Raw genomic sequence first — 16729 nt, 5'->3', positions numbered from 1 at the left:
GGCTTTTTTCACTTAGCAGAATGCCCCCCAGGGTCCATCCATGTTAGTCACAGACGGCAGGATGTCTTTCTTTATAAAGGCTGAATAATCCTCCACTCTAGATATACCACATTTTCTTTATTCAATCATCGGTTAATGAACACTTCAGTTCAGTTCAGTCGCTCAGTCGTGTCCGACTCTTTGCGACCCCGTGAATCACAGCACGCCAGGCCTCCCTGTCCATCACCAACTCCCAGAGTTCACTCAAACTCATGTCCATCGAGTCGGTGATGCCATCCAGCCATCTCATTCTCTGTCATCCCTGTCTCCTCCCACCCCCAATCTTTCCCAGCATCAGAGTCTTTTTCAGTGAGTCAACTCGTCGCATGAGGTGGCCAAAGTATTGGAGTTTCATTAGGTTGTTTTAATCTCTTGGCTACTGGGAACAAGGCTGCAATGAACATGGGAGTGTAGATGTCCTTCCAAGATAGTAATTTTGTTTCCTTGTAATATATACACAGAAGTAAAATTGCTGGATCACATGGCAATTCTATTTTTAACTTCTTGATGAACCTCTACACTCTTTTCCACTTTTCAAGTCTTTATGTCTCACAGTCCCACTGCGGCAAGGAAATTTTTGAACCATTTCCTGACCCGTTACAAGCAGCAAGTATCATCAACCCAAGCTGACAAGTCAAATCCCTCATCGGGAAACTAAGATCCCATATGCTACACAGAGTGGCCAGAAAAAAGGTAAAATCACTAACAATAAAGATGATCCTCAACCATACTGTTTTTTGTGGGGTTTTTTTGTTTTTTGTTTTTTTAAAAAAAGATGAACCAGGAGTCCAGAGGGGAGCCACTGAATTGACCCCTTGCCTCTTGGCCTAAAGGTACTTCTCCCAGATCTGGCTTCTTTCTCCTTCACATAAGGACACACATGTATCACAAGTCCCAAGTCTGAAGCCCCATGTGATATTCACTGGTCTCAAAAATTGTTGGCATCATTGCTCAAACTCAGAGAAAGAGGATCCCCTAGCTACCACCAAGGGGTTAAGTTTTCAAGCCTATGTTTTTCTGTTAAGAATAACATTTTTTATAACCCTCAAAGTTTTAAGTTTCAGCCCTGACTTTAAAAATAAAGTGAATCCTCAGATGACTGGTTATAATTTAGAAGGGGGGGAAAATCCCACCCACCTAGAATAGTAAGTAAATCGGTATCATGCAGCGAAAAACTAAGGGCAGGTTTCACAAATGCCTTGAAGACATCTTGCCAGTGCACAGACTGTCAAGAGCCTGGAAGCCCGCAGGGTAATGAAATAGGCTGCCAGAGGGGAAACGAAGAGCAGGAAGATGTGTTCTGAGGTCTGGCTCATAGCCTTTGCTAGGGCTTTTATCTTGGGAGCGCATGTGGCTTTTCTTTCCCCCTCCCATTTTATGCAAGGGAAAGGGACCAGGTTCCCTATTTCCTTCTTCTAGCTAAGCTCAGAGGATGCTATAGAAACATGCACACTAGAGTTAAAGATTGGCCCCAAAGTATTTTTAATATACGTTCAAGCATTATGTAAATAGACTAAAGGCTTGTCTCTGTCCATCTGTGTATTTAATAATCTCCTTTTGTGGATTCTAATTCAACATGAGACTAATGGAAAAGGCTGCCATTACCCATTAACCAAGGGCACATGCAGCTCCAACATGCACCCCCACCCCCACAAACCTCTGCTTCTGCCGGCATTTCCTGCCAGAAATAGGTCTCAGCTGTGCGGTATTCGCCCAAACCCACAGCGCTCATGTGCAAACTTTCCTCTACAAAGCTCCTCGTGCTGGGCGGCCATCACCCAGCAGCCCATCCGTATTCTCTTAGGTCTCATCCTGCGCCATGTGGCCTCTGTACTTTGTGTTTTAAGACAAATGGAGAGTCTGGGTGAGGCTGAAACCATCTGAATAAGAAGCATTGGTTTGCACAACGGACGCTACAATTAGGGTGAGGGGAGACTGGAGGACATCTTGGCGAGAATAAACTCCTCTTTGACACGCCAAAGACAAGCCAGGCTTGTGCACACAGACTGGCTTCGGAGAATCACTAACCATCATTTAGTAAGTGAACCTCAGTTGCCCTGGCGTCCTATGAGAGTTGCCCACGTGAGAAGCAGCTGCGTTGAGAATCAGGCCTGCAGGCTGGAGAGGCTGCTACAAGACTTGACTGGCTGATCTGCTCTGGGACTTCTCCATCTAGAGCGTCATACGCATATCATGTGGGCTTCCCAGGTGGTTCATTGGTAAGGAATCCTCCTGCCAATGCAGAAGACGCCAGAGACACGAGTTTGATCCCTGGGTTGGGAAGATCCCCGGAATAGGAAATGGCAACGCACTCCAGTATTCTTGCTGGGAAATCCCATGGGCAGAGGAGCCTGGAGGACTATAATTCATGGGGGTGCAAAGAGTCAGACGTGACTGAAGCAACTTAGCACGCACGCATGCAAATGGATTAAAACAAGTACCCAAGACAAACAAGATCTCCTCTTGAGCAGCCAACTGATGTAAGAGGGACAAAACTACATCACTTTCAAACTGAGCTAGGTTTGTTGTCATTGTTTAGTCACTAAGTCACCCCCAACTCTCTCGTGACCCCATGGACTATAGCCTGCTTGAATTTGGTCTCTTATCCCATCTCATCTCTTTAAGATATCCATACTTCACAAACTCCTGGGCATGTCATAGTGGGTGTGTGATACTTATGAAGACCCAGGCCATCGCCTCCTTGGTCTTCGATCACTTCACCAGCAGTACTCAACGTGTGCTCCCTAGAACCGCAGCTGCAGCTAGGAACAGCAAACCCCGGGAACTTGTTAGCAATGCAAATTCCCAGGCCCTATCCCAGATCTACTGAATCAAACTCTCTAGGAGGAGGACCCAGCAATCTGTGTTTCTAAGGAGCCCTCCAGGTGATCCTAATGCACTGCAGTTTGAGAATCATGGTTCTATACCACTGCTGGCCCAAAGTCTATGTCCAGTAGCGGCTGCTGCTATTATTAGAAGTCCTGAGCCCAGTTGGGCCACCCTACATTGTCTGTTATTCAAGACTGATATATTAAAATCACCTCAAACACCTGGTAACATGTGACAGCTCAAATTTGCCTACCCTTTTTTTAAAAAAAAACTTTTTATGTGGACCATGTTCAAAGTCTTTATCCAGTTTGTTAAAATACTGCTTCTGTTTTGTATGTTTTGGTTTTTCTGCCATGAAGCATATGGGATCTGAGTTCCCTGACAAGAGATCAAACCTGCACCCCTGCATTGGAAGGCAAGGGCTTAACCACTGGATGGCCAGGGAAGTCCTGCCTATCTTGTTAAAGATGCTTCTACGATGGCAGAATTTCCCACATCAAGGCGCTATATTTTAAGCTATTCTGCTAATTTTGAGAAAGCCATCACCTACCTAGAAATGAATTTTGAGTTATAATAATGTCAGTGGTTAAAAGGAGCTGTTGATTTAATAACAACAGATATAGCAACTATGCACTTTCCCCAATGACCCAAACATTTGGACACCAAACTCACAAAGCCCTGCTGAAAATGCACCCTGCTTTTGTAACATTATGAAAGATCTAAGGGGGACTGGTAGTACTACTTCATAGCATCCTTATGAAACTCAAATTAGTCCATGCATAAAGAAAGCACAGTGTAAAGTTCAAAGCTCTACCTATATCTGGAGGTCACGAAAGGTCAACCCGTGGACCAAAAGAAATTTTGTTTCATCCACAAAGTTTTAAAAACTTTTTAAGCCAGTTGATTTTGAAATAGGAGTTGTCACATTTTAAAAAGGAATATTTCTGGCTTCTCTTGAGAATCAGTGGATGTGGCAACATAGGACCCAAGTTCACACCTGGTATAAAGTAACTGCACCTTCACTGAGAAGTGGTATCTTCTCTTCAGGTCCTTAAAATTTCCCATTCAATCTGTGTCACTCATTTATGTTACATGTTGACTCTCAGGTCCTTCTGGGTTTGCAAATCTTGTTCACTGTAAACAGTCCTTTTCATTGTTATTATTACTATCCTCTTGCACTGCAAAGGTGTCACTATATTCATGAAATTTCCCAGTGTGGCAATTCACCAGTTGAAGTGAAAAGAATTCATCTTTCACACTTTGCATCCATGTTCTCCTTAAAAATGTATGCTTTATGGTTTGTTGATTCACTTACTATAAAAAGAAAACTTTTGTTGAGTGATTTCTATAAGCCTGCACTGAGTATCTCCCATGAAACCTGTCAAATAACCTTCAAAACAATTCCATGAGGCTGGTATTATCATTATCCCCACCTTATAGATGAGGAAACCGAGGGACAGCAAGGTCAGAAAGGCTGCCGGGATATGAGCAAAGGCTTTCGGAGGCCAGAATTGTTACTTGCCAGATTGCAAGGCACTGACAGCCTTGGGGACCACTGTGTCTGTGCATCAATGCCATTTGTTGTCTCAGTCAATATTTCAACAAGAGGACCAACTCTTACTTCCAAGGAAGTTGATCAACATCCTCAAGAGGGATCAGTGATAAAATGTGGGTAGTGCAAATGATCAACAGTGGTGGTCCCCCAAGCACTGGAAAACCTCAGAGAAATGTAGAAGGGCTATTACTGAGCCCTGGATTTCTTCTAAATATAGGCAAATCATAACCCACAAGCCCCCCTGCTTAGCTTTTTAAATGATGACTGGTCTATTTCACAGGGCACTTGCCAGAGCAACTGTTCTTTGTCCCAAGAGGCTAAAGCCTGAAATACTCAGAGGTACAAATAACTGGTCGGAGAGGTGTATGACCCTTGGGCATATTTGTGTAAGGCCTGCCTTGGCATTCTCAGACCTGGCAACGACCCTGAACATGTCCCAAGTGGCACCTATCCACTGGGCGGTCCTGTAGGGTCATCTGGGTCAAACCCTTCCTCAGCACCACTGTCCTAAGCAAACCATTTTTTTAAAGTTCAACTTGAACTTTTAGAAGCAGGGTACCATTTACGTGGAAGAAGATGAGCAAATGAATGGCTGGCATCTTCAGTTCTCCCATCCTCTTACCAGCAGCCTGCCAATGACAGAGGTTCATAGGGGACATGTACAGGGATGGTCTCCCCAAGAGCCACAGTTTGTGTTACTATAAGTCTTGGATTTGAGTCTTTAGAACCTCTGAGGGATCCCTGACCTGGGAAGCTAGGCTGGACTGGATCCCATGCAAACAGCAACCAGGATTTCTGCCTGAGCCAGGTAGGCCAACCCAAGTGGCCTGGATCAGAGCAGGCTGACTGGTTTCCTGAGCCTTTGGTCCACATTCCAACTCTGATACTCAAGGTCTTACTGCTCAGAGGCAAGAATGACATTGAAAGATGAAGCCAAGGAAATGCCTTGTCTCTTTGCAAGTACAGGGCAGAGCCAGCCTAAGCCACCCACCTACATCCAGACCTTCTAAGGACAGAAAATGGGAGCAGGTGGAGGCCACAGGCCACTAACTGCATCCCCTGGGGGAGAGTTTTAAGGGGGAGAGGGGCCCAAAGTGAAATCTCCAAAGGGCAGATTCCACAGAGGCACATCCAGGCGCACATACCCCAAAGCTCACCCCTTCTCCTCTGCCTCCAGCCCCCAGTTGAAGGATCCTAGAGGCAGCTGTCACCCATAGCACAGCACCCCCAGCCCAAAGCTAGACATGCCACCAATACTAGGAATCAGGAGAGAGATACAACCCTTCTCACTTCTCACTGTGTGAGCTCAGACACCTCTGCATACTCTACTGTAAAGTGCAGACAATGAGTCCTGCCTAGCACAGATCAGAATTAAGGAAATACATGCAGGTTTTTGTAAATTGTAAAGTGCTACACAAATGCCAAAGATCGTTTTTATTATTCCAGAGTTCGAGTTCTTAATAAGCGACCAAATACCCTAAAAAGCCAGTGTAGGTTGGATTGGCATCTTGTGAGTGTGCCAAGTCGCCTCAGTTGTATCTGACTCTTTGTGACCCTATAGACTGTAGCTCGCCGTGTTCCTCTGTCCATGAGATTCTCCAGTCAAGGATACTGGAGTGGGTTGCCATGCCTTCCTCCAGCGGATCTTCCCGAGCCAAGGATTGAACCTGAGTCTCTTACATCTCCTGCATTGGCAGGTGGGTTCTTGACCACTAGCACCACCTCAGCACCTATGGCCTGAGAACCTCTCTGAGGGCTTTTGCTCAAGACAATCTCTGAAACATTCAGTTATCGTCACCTGAGCCCAGGGAAGACCCTCTTCTTTTGACGTGCAGACATAACAACATCCTCCCCCAAAATCTGGTTTGCACTGAGACGCCGTGGCTTCTTCCCCGAGGGAACGGGTTACTCACTTGGTTAGAGCTTCCACCGGGTATTTCTATGAGCTGGAAGACTCTCAAAAGGATGTGGCCTCCTGGTTTGTCTCAGCCTTTCCCAATGCTACTGAATCAGTCTGCTTCTCCCTCATCCGCTCGCACAGGGGCTGCCAGAACCACCCACACAGCGAGCTCATGGGAGGAGCTCAAGATGCTGCCACCATCTTGAGGGGTGCATTTCTGGGCAGTGGTCAGTAAATAGGCTCCTGCTGCTGCTGCTAAGTCGCTTCAGTCGTGTCCGACTCTGTGCGACCCCATAGACGTAAGCCCACCAGGCTCCCCCGTCCCTGGGATTCTCCAGGCAAGAACCCTGGAGTGGGATACCATTGCCTTCTCCAATGCGTGAAAGTGAAGTCGCTCAGTCGTGTCCGACTCTTAGCGATCCAATGGATTGCAGCCTACCAGGCTCCTCCATCCATGGGATTTTCCCGGCAAGAGTACTGGAATGGGGTGCCATTGCCTTCTCCGAAACAGGCTCCAGGGCCCTGTAATTTGGGTTCTGATCCTGGTTTTGACACTCTCTGTGTTGGGCTCTTTAAAACATGGATAATCTAGACATTCCTCCCCATCAGCTCATCAGGATTAAATGACATCATCTGTGTTAAAAATGCACTTGCGTCTTATTACTGAGTTGTGCCTTTGACTACTGACTTAACTTCACGTGGCTGGCTTTCCCTTTCTTCTAGTAACTGTTCCAAATAAATGATAAACTAACAACAAACAAATCAATTCCTTCTGCTCATGGGCAAGTGTCTGTGTTATTTTATATTTTATTATACCAAATCTCCAAGACCCGCTCAGCTCTCTCTCCGGGGAAGTGTTCTACAGCTCCTTGGTTCACCTGCTCCACCTGTGTGCTTATTTGCATAAGTACTTATTTGCATTACTTCCACTGGCTAGTAATTGTCTATGTTAAACCATTAACTTGAGGTTAAGAAAAGAAGCATGACACACAGGGCCTTGCTGAATACAAGATGGTCAATAAATGGCAATTGTATTATTATTCCCTGGAATAACAACCCACATTCAGCCTGCCTCAGATTTTGCTTTCTCCTAAAATCACAGCTTTGGGAACATCCCAACTGATGGAATGAGAGCCTGGGAGTAGAGACACTTGTCAAGATTTGCTCCTCTTTTGGCAGGAAATAGGATGAGATTCATCTTTTCTCATTGATTAGTCTCTGGACTCAACTGGAAGATTCAATTAAAGCACTATGGTTTCTGAGTATTTCATTCCCTGGAGGTGGCAGGGGGAATCCCACCAATGATCACATGACATAGGTCACAGGACATCCGTCCTTTTCAGAACTTAAGTGTGCAAAGGGTAACGTCTTCCCTCTGATGACTGAAACTTAGGGACACTGACTTTTTGGTGTTGTCACTGTCTTTCAAGAGGTGACACTTTGTAAATACCTGCTGGATGGCTGAATCTTCCAGTCATATCTCTGCACCTGGGTCTGAGCAGCTGGTGGAGTTGATGCTGGGCCGAGCCCTGGCCTTCAGTTGAGTAAAGGGGAGGATACAGAAGGTCATTCAGACTATGTTTCAGAGATGCTGCCTCTTGCCCTCACAGGACGAGGCAGCAGGGTAGACAGGAATGGGGGACTCTGGCTGAAGATCATCGGCTGGCCCCTGCATGCCAGGCCCTTCACCTGCACCATATCTAAACCTTACAGCCAGCCCCTGCAGCAGAACTCATGAGCCGTCTTTACAGATGAAGGGACCAAGGTGTAGACTGAAGAGTGTTCAAGATCCTACCGATGAGAACCTCCTCTTGGAGAGGCGTCCAAGTTGGTGAAGAGATAGAGTCATTGCTCTTCCTCCTTCACATCTCCAGAGAGACTTCAGGAGGAATAGGCTCTGGGAGCAGGCTCATGAGCTCCTGAGGGACCCCTGAGAACCCTAGGAAGATGGCAGACAGACTCAGGGTTTGCAAAATTTGGAGAGTATGCATTAGGTCAAAGCAGGGTACAGAACAGCTGACATGGTCACAAGCGCCTCCACCCCCTCTCTCAATTCCCTCTCTCTCTCACACATACACAGAGTTAATTTGCTGTTAGAAAATCTGCACTAAGATATGTTTGTTGAGGCAGAATCATTCATGAGAATCATTAACATTTTCCCAAGTACAGGACAAACTCAATTCCACAACTGCACGGGTGTAAGAATCCCAGAAGGCTGGCTAGACCCTTCTCAAAAATCCATTTAGCCTCTGCTGGGAATGACCCAGCCTCACGTGGAAAAGGGTGGCCCAAGTGTGAGCTGCTACTGGCTCCCTGTTCGGAAAGCAAGCCCTTTCATGAGGCCCAGCTGTTCCTCAGGCATCCAGACAAGCTGGTCATGCAAAGGCAGAAAATGTGACAACTGTTGGAAACCTCCAGCGGCCACTGATGGGAGCAATGGAATGCTCTCTGGAGCAGCCACTACATGGACAGTTAAAGCAGCCTATTATTCAGTTTATATAAAACATCCACCAGCTACATGGCACCAAGAACTGAATATCTCCATTCTTACCCAGTTCATGACATACTGGCCACATTGCCTGGCCACAAACTCTAGAAAACAAACTTCCCTAACCATCAAAATACACACACTCAGAGGGAAAAAAAGGTGGGGTGGCAGGGGGTGAAGCCTTCCTGAGTTCTGAACACCAAGTTCAAAGATTGCCCAACAGACAAAAAAAGCTATAGCATTCAACAACGCCAACAAACGTCTTTCTCGCTTCAGCTGTGAAGTCTCCAAGACATTTAAGATTTGAAGACTTTGATAAAGAGGGTCTCAGAGCCACAGAGACCACATCAAATGCTTCTTTAAAAAGAAAAAGAAGAGCCTGTGTGCATTTCCCAGTGAATAATCCATCCAAAGGATTTTGAAAACATTTTAATATACTTTGCTTCCAAAACATTACACGCTGTTTCTCCAACAAATTCATATGTGTTTCCAGGGAACTCCTGGACAAAAAAAAATTTTACTTAGGTAGAAGAATGTCTGGAGATTCTTTTACGCCAATATGTTAACAGAGCTTCTCGTTTAATTGCTATTATTTCATAGAGCAGCAGTAATCATTCCTTCATCTGCAAAAGAAATATATAATCCAGCTGTGGTGGCTCTAGTAAAAATACCACATCTGTGGACCATTGGCAACACTGGGGCAGGACCACTCAAATTTAGGCAGTCTTGGAGAGCTCTCTTTTATACTCAAGATGCACAGGGGTACACTTTTCTGAGCGTGCACATAAACTTTGCCCAAACTGGTTGTTCCTTTGTATGCTGAAAATAGGTTGAGGAACCACACATAAGAAGAAGGCCCTCTTGGAATATTATTCCCAGGACCCAGTTGTTGCAAGAAGTCCCCAGACCTTCCTCTCACCCAAGGTGGTGGCTTTTTGCCAGTGCCCTTGTCAATTTCAAACAGAACAAGGAAAATGAATACTCTCGGTTTCAGGGAGGAGGTTCTACCGCGTGGCTGGCAACGGAGTGGACTGCTGGTTTTTCACTTAGCAGACCAACAGCTTCCGCAGAGAGCGTGGAAGTCACGGTTTTTGGTGACTGTTCCCGCCTTCTCCAGCATCTGAAGTCAGATTATTAGTGAGCACCGGGTGGTAATATTCTAGGAATTGTCCCCCCTCCCGCCCCGTGCTTCTCTTTCGTCTTTCCCCAAAGCCCAGTAGCAAGCATCTTATTTCTAAGCCAATCTTCCACATTCAAATCCCCAGCCCAAAGCGCGCCCTGGGGCTTTCCATCTACAGACTATAAAATAAAAGGCAGCGTAGCTGAGCCTTGACAGACTTTTATCCCCAAAACACATGTCCTGTGGCTACTGTGCTGGAATGTCGACGGCCCCGAAGTACTCGGGGTCCTTTCCCATCCCAGACAATAGAGCAAGAAAATAAAATGAAAGTGGACTTACTGCTATGGCTTGCAGCCTTTCCTTGTGCAATTCCGCCTCTGCCATCCTGGAGAAGGGCACACAGCGAGGGAAAGAAGAAAGAAAAACAAAACACACGCTGTAGTCACCCGAGGAAATTGATGGGCACCCCAGGGGAGAGCTTTGCTAGAACCCCAGGGAAAGCCGACGGGCGGCCGGGGATCTGCTCCGGGGGTGGCGGGCAGAGCTGCGCGCGGCGGGCTCGCCCGGCTCAGCGTCTGGCCCCCGCCCGGCCCGCCGCCTGGCTGCGCCCCAGCGCTGCCGCTCCCTGCATCTCCCGGCCGCCGGCCGCGCCAGTCGGGGACGTGGGCCGCGGGCAGCCGCCGGGAGAGCGCGCTCGCCCCGCGCTCGTTCTCCGCCCTGACGTCTCCGCGCCTCGCCCCGCCCCTGGGGTGTGGGGGACCCGCGGCCACGGCCCCGGGCGCTCTAGGCGGGCGGGAGCCACCCGGGCTGTAGCCGCGGGGAGTGGGAGCTCCCCCAGGAGCGGCCAGGTACCGCGAGTGCGGGTGGGCACCCGGGGCGCACGGGAGCCGCTAGGGCGCATCCCAGAACGTCCTGCCTTCTGGCTCGTGCCAAAAGCCTGAACTCGACATGGGGACATCTCCCACTGGGAAGGGTTGCCTTGCCCACATGCCTCAGATTGCAGGATCCTCGGTGGTCAAGTTGGCCAAGGAGAGCGTACAGCTGAACAGAGGCCATCCCTCTGTGGGGTCAAATGTGGGTTGGAAAGACAACCACGAGTTTGTAGGTGCAGATTTTGTAGTTATAGGGCTTCCCTGGCCAGGTTTGACCACTTAATAGCTGTAAAGCCTTGGGCAAGTCACTTAACCACTCTGAACCTCAGTTTCCTCATCTGAAAAGGGAAGTGTTGAATGAGATAAAGTATATAAAGGTGCTTTGTAAAGGGCAATCTGTTCTTAACATTATCCTGCAATGTTCTGGGCTGAAACACCGAGAATTGTTACTTCTGTACTCAGTCTCTGAAAGGAAAAGTAGGATCTGGTCACTAAAATATTTTACCTCTTCTTTACTAAAATGGGAGAGCTGGGTTCGACCCCTTGATTGGGAAGATCCCCTGGAGAAGGGAATGGCTACCCACTCCAATGTTCTGGCCTGGAGAATTCCATGAACGGTATAGTCCACCGGGTCCCAAAGAGTCAGACATAGCTGAGCAACTTTCATTTTGAGTTTACTAAAACAGGAGACAGTCCTAAAGTGCATTCTTTATGCCAGGCCCTGGGCTGGATATGAGAGATGGAGAAGATCCAGTCTAAAAGGAAATAAATGGTAAAAACAAAATACCTCTTACCATCCAGGAGGAGGCTGCTAGAATTTCCAACATTCATAAGAAAACTTTTCTCCATAAAATGAAATAAACATGAGGAGGGCCGGGTGGGGGAGAAACCAATGTGACCTATTCAGGTGCTTGATCCGATAAATACAAGACTTAGGGCATTTTTAAAGGTATGCACATCAAATTTCTCTAAATTACCTCTTTCCTGGGAAAATTCTTACCATTTCTACTAAATCACCTTTTCAACGTTCAGGGAGGTTTCACCTGTCACTTGAAGAGCAATTACTACTCTGCCCAAAGACTGAAGCAGTTTAACTGATTGATTGTTTTCCCTTTCTTTTCATAACGGGCATCGCTGGAGCTGTTTGGGTCATAAATCCAAGCCAACACCAGATTTGACATCCCTCTCCAGTATATCCAGAAATTCTTTCTGGCTAAGACCCATCACTTTCTTCAAATGCTGCATTTTCTCTTTACTTCCAGCGCCAGCTCCAGAGGACAAGTCTTTTGAGGCTGTTTGCTCACAGATAAACAAAGCTGTTATTACTTCAGCAGAGTGACTGTGTACCCAGCTAGAGCAGAGAATAACAAGATGAGCAAAATGAGACCAGAGAGGTTGAAGGACTCAGTCCGAGTCATGGAGCTGGGATTCCAGCTCAGCTCAGCCCCTCCGGAGCCCACATTCATAACCACCAGGCCCCAGGCTCAGCCAGTCATATGAAGGGGAGGCAAGCCTCAGTGGTGAGTAAGCGGTCCTTTCCCTCCCAGTGATACAGATATTAAAAAGGAATTAGAAGAACACAACAATGTGAATGGACCTAATGTCACTGAACCGTACTCTTAAATGATCAGTTTTATGTTATGTATATTTTACTATGATAAATTTTTAAAAGGCATAACGGAAGGTGAGATGCCTAAGCTGCCAAAGGGCTTAGGCACCTTGGGGAAGTGACCAGTTTGAAAGCTTTGCATCTCAAGATAGAAGAATCAGGATTGGGAACATGCATCTGGCTGTCATCCACGTTGTGGTTCTAGCTAAAGAAATGTGAATGGCCAGAGTGAGGAAACAGAACAAACAAGAAGAGAAAGCCCAGCAAAGGAGGCTGAGGAAGTGTCATCTGAGGATGAGAAGGAAAAAATCAAGATGGATGTTTCTACAAAAAATCACAATGGGAAAAAACGGTTTTTCAACAGGGTCAGATGGTTTGGGGAGGTTTAAAAAAAAATGATGCAGACTAAGAAGAGGCTTGGGCAGCCAGGAAGCCATGGGTGACATGGAAAGAGCTGTGTATGTGTACAGGGGGAGCCTGTAAGCAGGGAGAGAGTTGAGAATGAATGAGAGGTGGGAAAGGAGCATCCTCGAGTACAAAACACTCCTTTAAGATCTTTGGATATGGACGATGAGGGCGCTGGGGAGAACTGGAGGTGTTCTATGGGAAGCAAAGGCAAGTTAGAGGGTTGTTAGATGAGGTGAATGTTTCGGAATCAAAGGGAATTAGCTATCAGGGAAGTGAGATCAAAGACGTAGTCAAAAGTGAAGATAAGTGTTAGGTCTCAGATTAGATCAGCGGGCATTCGGACAAGCCCTGGTGGCCAGGCTAGCCTTGGAAAGAAGGGAAAATGACAGAAGACAAAAGATGGGATGAGTGAAGGTGAAGACATTCTCGTTGAAGAAGAGAGAAGCTGAGGGAGCATGTATCAGAAGCTAGTGTTCTCAGCTGATGGAAGTGTCTTTGGTTGAGATAGGTGGGACTTCAGAGAAATAGAAATGGTTTGTAAAGAAACTGTGGGATATAGGGGAAATTAAGACACGATTCTTAATCTAAGTATGCATCAGAATCTCCTGGGCCACATTTCTCTGGATACATGTACATAATTAAATATCTATGGGGTGAGGTAGGGGTTAGGGATGAACCATTGTACTAACTGGGTTTACTAGGAATAGATAGAAGGCTCTTTGACCAATTGTGTTTACTTCCTCAGTGGCTTTCAACTGCCCGGGACCGATATGCAGTGGTCGTGTTCACTAAGTGTTGAGGACCGTCAAAGCAGCTATGGCAAAATGTCAAAGGGGAGCAGAAATTCAGAATGCTCGACCCTGGGGATATGTTCAGGTGGAAATGGAGCAGACTCTTCCTATTTTTTGGCTGCCCAATTTGTGAAGCCCTTTCCATCTTTGGGGGAATTCCCATATCACAAGCCATAGAGACAGTCAGAGCCAATTCCCAACAAAGAAGCTGGGAAATGGCAAGCTCTTGCTTCCCAGGTCCTTTGGGCATGCAATCCAGGTTGTGAGATACACTGGCCAAGGACCTTGAAGACACAGCATTAGAGAATTCTCTCAGGCTTTTGCTTATCTTTGGTCCTGCCCATCGCTCAAGCCTCTTCTCATCTTCCCAGCTATTCTTTGAACGACGTGATAAATACCCCTTCAGTTCATGCTTTCTCTGCTCCTAGCAACTCAAATCAGTTTCTGTTCCTTGTGACTAAGAACCCTAAGTGAAACAGGAAGGCTTGTGAAGAGTGAAGGGAAAACATGTTCTCCTCTTCCAGCACTTCTCCCCTCAAATCTCTAAATGTTAGCATTATAAAATCATCAAAACCATCACAAACACAGACATTTATAACCCAGGTTGTACCATTTCTTTCATAAACTTTAATTGTGTAGTCATTCTATACTAGACATGAGGCAATGGCTTGGTATTACAAAGAATTCCTAGTCTAGTGCTAATATGGGTGACTTTTTGTCCTCCACGCATTTGAAATCTCAAAAGTTCTATTACAATGGGTGCATAATGTGTGTAACAAGTCACTAGTTCTTGCTGGGACATTAAACCACATTGCATAAGCACTATCCGTATTGTTTAATGGTTTTTCTGATAGATGCTGTATTGCAAAGCATTGTATGGAGAGAATACAGAATGCTCGATTTGCAAAATAGATGCTTTGGTAATAAAAATTGCAGAATCTATTTTAGGGCATGAGTCCTTTGGGAACCACAGAGGATCACAGCCTATTCTCTGTGGGGAAAACAGGAGTTCTGAAAACTGAGAGGGAAATGACTCGCCAAGACCCACTGAGTGAGTTAAAGTTTTGCTGAACAGAAGCTAAGAGTGTGAAATTTCGGAGTAACCTGAAGCTTTCCTTTGACAAAAGTAATTTTCAAAGGAATGCCAGGTGGTCCAAAATGCTTGTATTTGTATCAGCTCTCTTTTGCCTAAGATCTGTGAGAATACACAGTCATTCAAAACGTATGGTTGCACAGAATCAAAAGGAGGGGAATGGTACTGAGAGCCCTTTTGGCTCCTGTAGTTGTGAACAATTTGGGGAAGTTGATGGGTTTTCAAGTATGTGATGTTTTTCTCAATGGGATTCAAATGACAGATCCATAGAGAGAGTCCCCATGGTGCAAGAAAGAGAAAGAAGTTAGAAAACAGAGCGCCAGTGTGGGAAATAAACCAGGCTGGATGTCACAGTATAGACTGTTGAAGTTCTCTGCATAGAAGAATCAAAATGAGCAACTGGAAATCCATCTAGAAATGAACAGTAGAACTTCCATGTGATGGCTCCCTTTTCTCTGGGCTAGCCTTGGCAATTGTTGTTGTTCGGTCACTAAGTCATGTCTAGCTCTTTGCGACCCCAAGAACAGCAGCATGAGCCTTGGCAATGTCAGCTGATCAACGCTGTGAATTTCTGGAAGAAACCAGGGGCTATAAGGAGAGCACAGAGGAATAAGATCTGGATGGTTAGGGGTCATCCCATCTTCACCTCGCTGGGACATTCAGATGTTGATAAACATTTTGGAAAGTGGGATTAGGAGTGGGTATGACACAGAGAAAGGACATGAGCTGTAAAGAAAGACAAGTTGTAATCCTGGTAGTCGGACTGACCAGTGGCACAAATTGAATTCCCTTAGCTCAATATCCTCATCTGTAAGGGAGGATAACAACTCTAACCTCATAGGGGTATTGCAGGGAATCAAGATAGATTGAAAATTCACAAGAGTGACCACTGTTGGTGCTCCAGTGATGGCAGGTCCTAATTATTCAACCAGTTGCCACTTCATTAACGCCGTCACAGACCACATCAAGTAAGTGACTTGGTTGTATCTGCCCTTTTATGTTACCTCGGTTTGTTTTTGTTTTCACAATGTAGGCTTTTCTTTTAAGAAAAGGGGTGAACTATCAATAGTCCTTAAGTCCCCCACATGAATAGGTACTTCTCTTTCATCTTTTAAGAGGAAGGATTTTGCTGTGTCATTTATTGCCTAGAAATTTCATTACCAGGCTCTCCCTTTAACGATTCATAGACACCTACAGCCTTATCTTTTGGAGTGAGTCAATTTAATAATTATAAATAAGAAGGAATGACAAAGGAATACTTAAGAGGATGTTGATTAAGTCCAAGGCAAAGATGGAAAGAAAAGCTTAAGTGTAAGTGGAATGTTTAGGAAGAAAGCTACATGCCCACATATTAAAGGTGCTCCTTGGTGGAAGTGATTCAAGGTTTGGGAGTGAATTAGCTACAAAGTGGAAAACTCTTTGGGAAGGTCCATCTGGCTGTCTGATGCCAGTGGACACAATCAGGTCATGGGCTTCTCAGGGAGCTTAGGAGCCAGTCTAGTTTGCCTTAGAACAATGGCCACGAAGTGCCCGGTCAGCTTCAAATCCTGTTTTGCAGAGCGGCCATTGACGCTTTCATTGTTAACTGTGATGTGATCACACCGTACTCATCCTGCAAGTCAGCACTGCTGACAAGAGAGAGATTTTCTAGGGGGTTGTCTGTGCAGGGACAGCGACCTATCAGTTAAATCCTATGTGCCCTCCTGTTTGGGGAATGAATAATGACATTGGGAAAGCCGAACTTCAGCTCCTACCACCTATGTATGCTGAGCCCCTTTGATGCCCTTTGGAATGTCCAGCGATTCAATCCTGCATGCCCCCCTGTTGCCCACCCTCCATACACTGGCAAAATGGATCCAACTTGGGTTTGGCCCCTTAGAGCTGTTCTCACCGAGAGGTAATAGCCAGAAAGTCTCAAAAATTGCTCCTTACTGAAGGTATGGAGAAAGGGAACTCTCTTACACTGTCAATGGGAATGTAAATTTGTGAAGCCACTATGGAAAACAGTATGGAGGTTCCTTAAAA

At 46.1% G+C, this 16729-nt stretch overlaps 1 protein-coding gene across 6 annotated transcripts in view; it reads right to left on the bottom strand.

The window, feature by feature from the left end:
• The window catches only part of PALM2AKAP2 (PALM2 and AKAP2 fusion), a 382216-nt gene extending 371625 nt beyond the window's left edge, over positions 1–10591 (bottom strand). For 3 of the 6 annotated variants that reach the window (XM_088838265.1, XM_088838263.1, XM_088838266.1), the window contains exon 1: positions 10271–10569. In XM_088838265.1, the coding sequence (XP_088694391.1) occupies positions 10271–10315 (45 nt within the window). In that variant the 5' untranslated portion in view covers positions 10316–10569. Of the gene's footprint in view, positions 1–10270 lie in introns of all 6 variants that reach the window. The other 3 variants (XM_055427558.2, XM_088838264.1, XM_088838269.1) reach the window with 2 other exon arrangements.
• Positions 10592–16729: the final 6138 nt, after the last annotated feature.

The sequence above is a fragment of the Moschus berezovskii genome, chromosome 7 (assembly GCF_049115385.1).
Source record: "Moschus berezovskii isolate FMDL1 chromosome 7, NW_MosBer_1.0, whole genome shotgun sequence".
In the NCBI taxonomy this organism is placed as follows: Eukaryota; Metazoa; Chordata; class Mammalia; order Artiodactyla; family Moschidae; genus Moschus; species Moschus berezovskii.
Note: the sequence above shows the minus strand (reverse complement) of the source record. Positions and strands in the feature narration are given on the sequence as shown.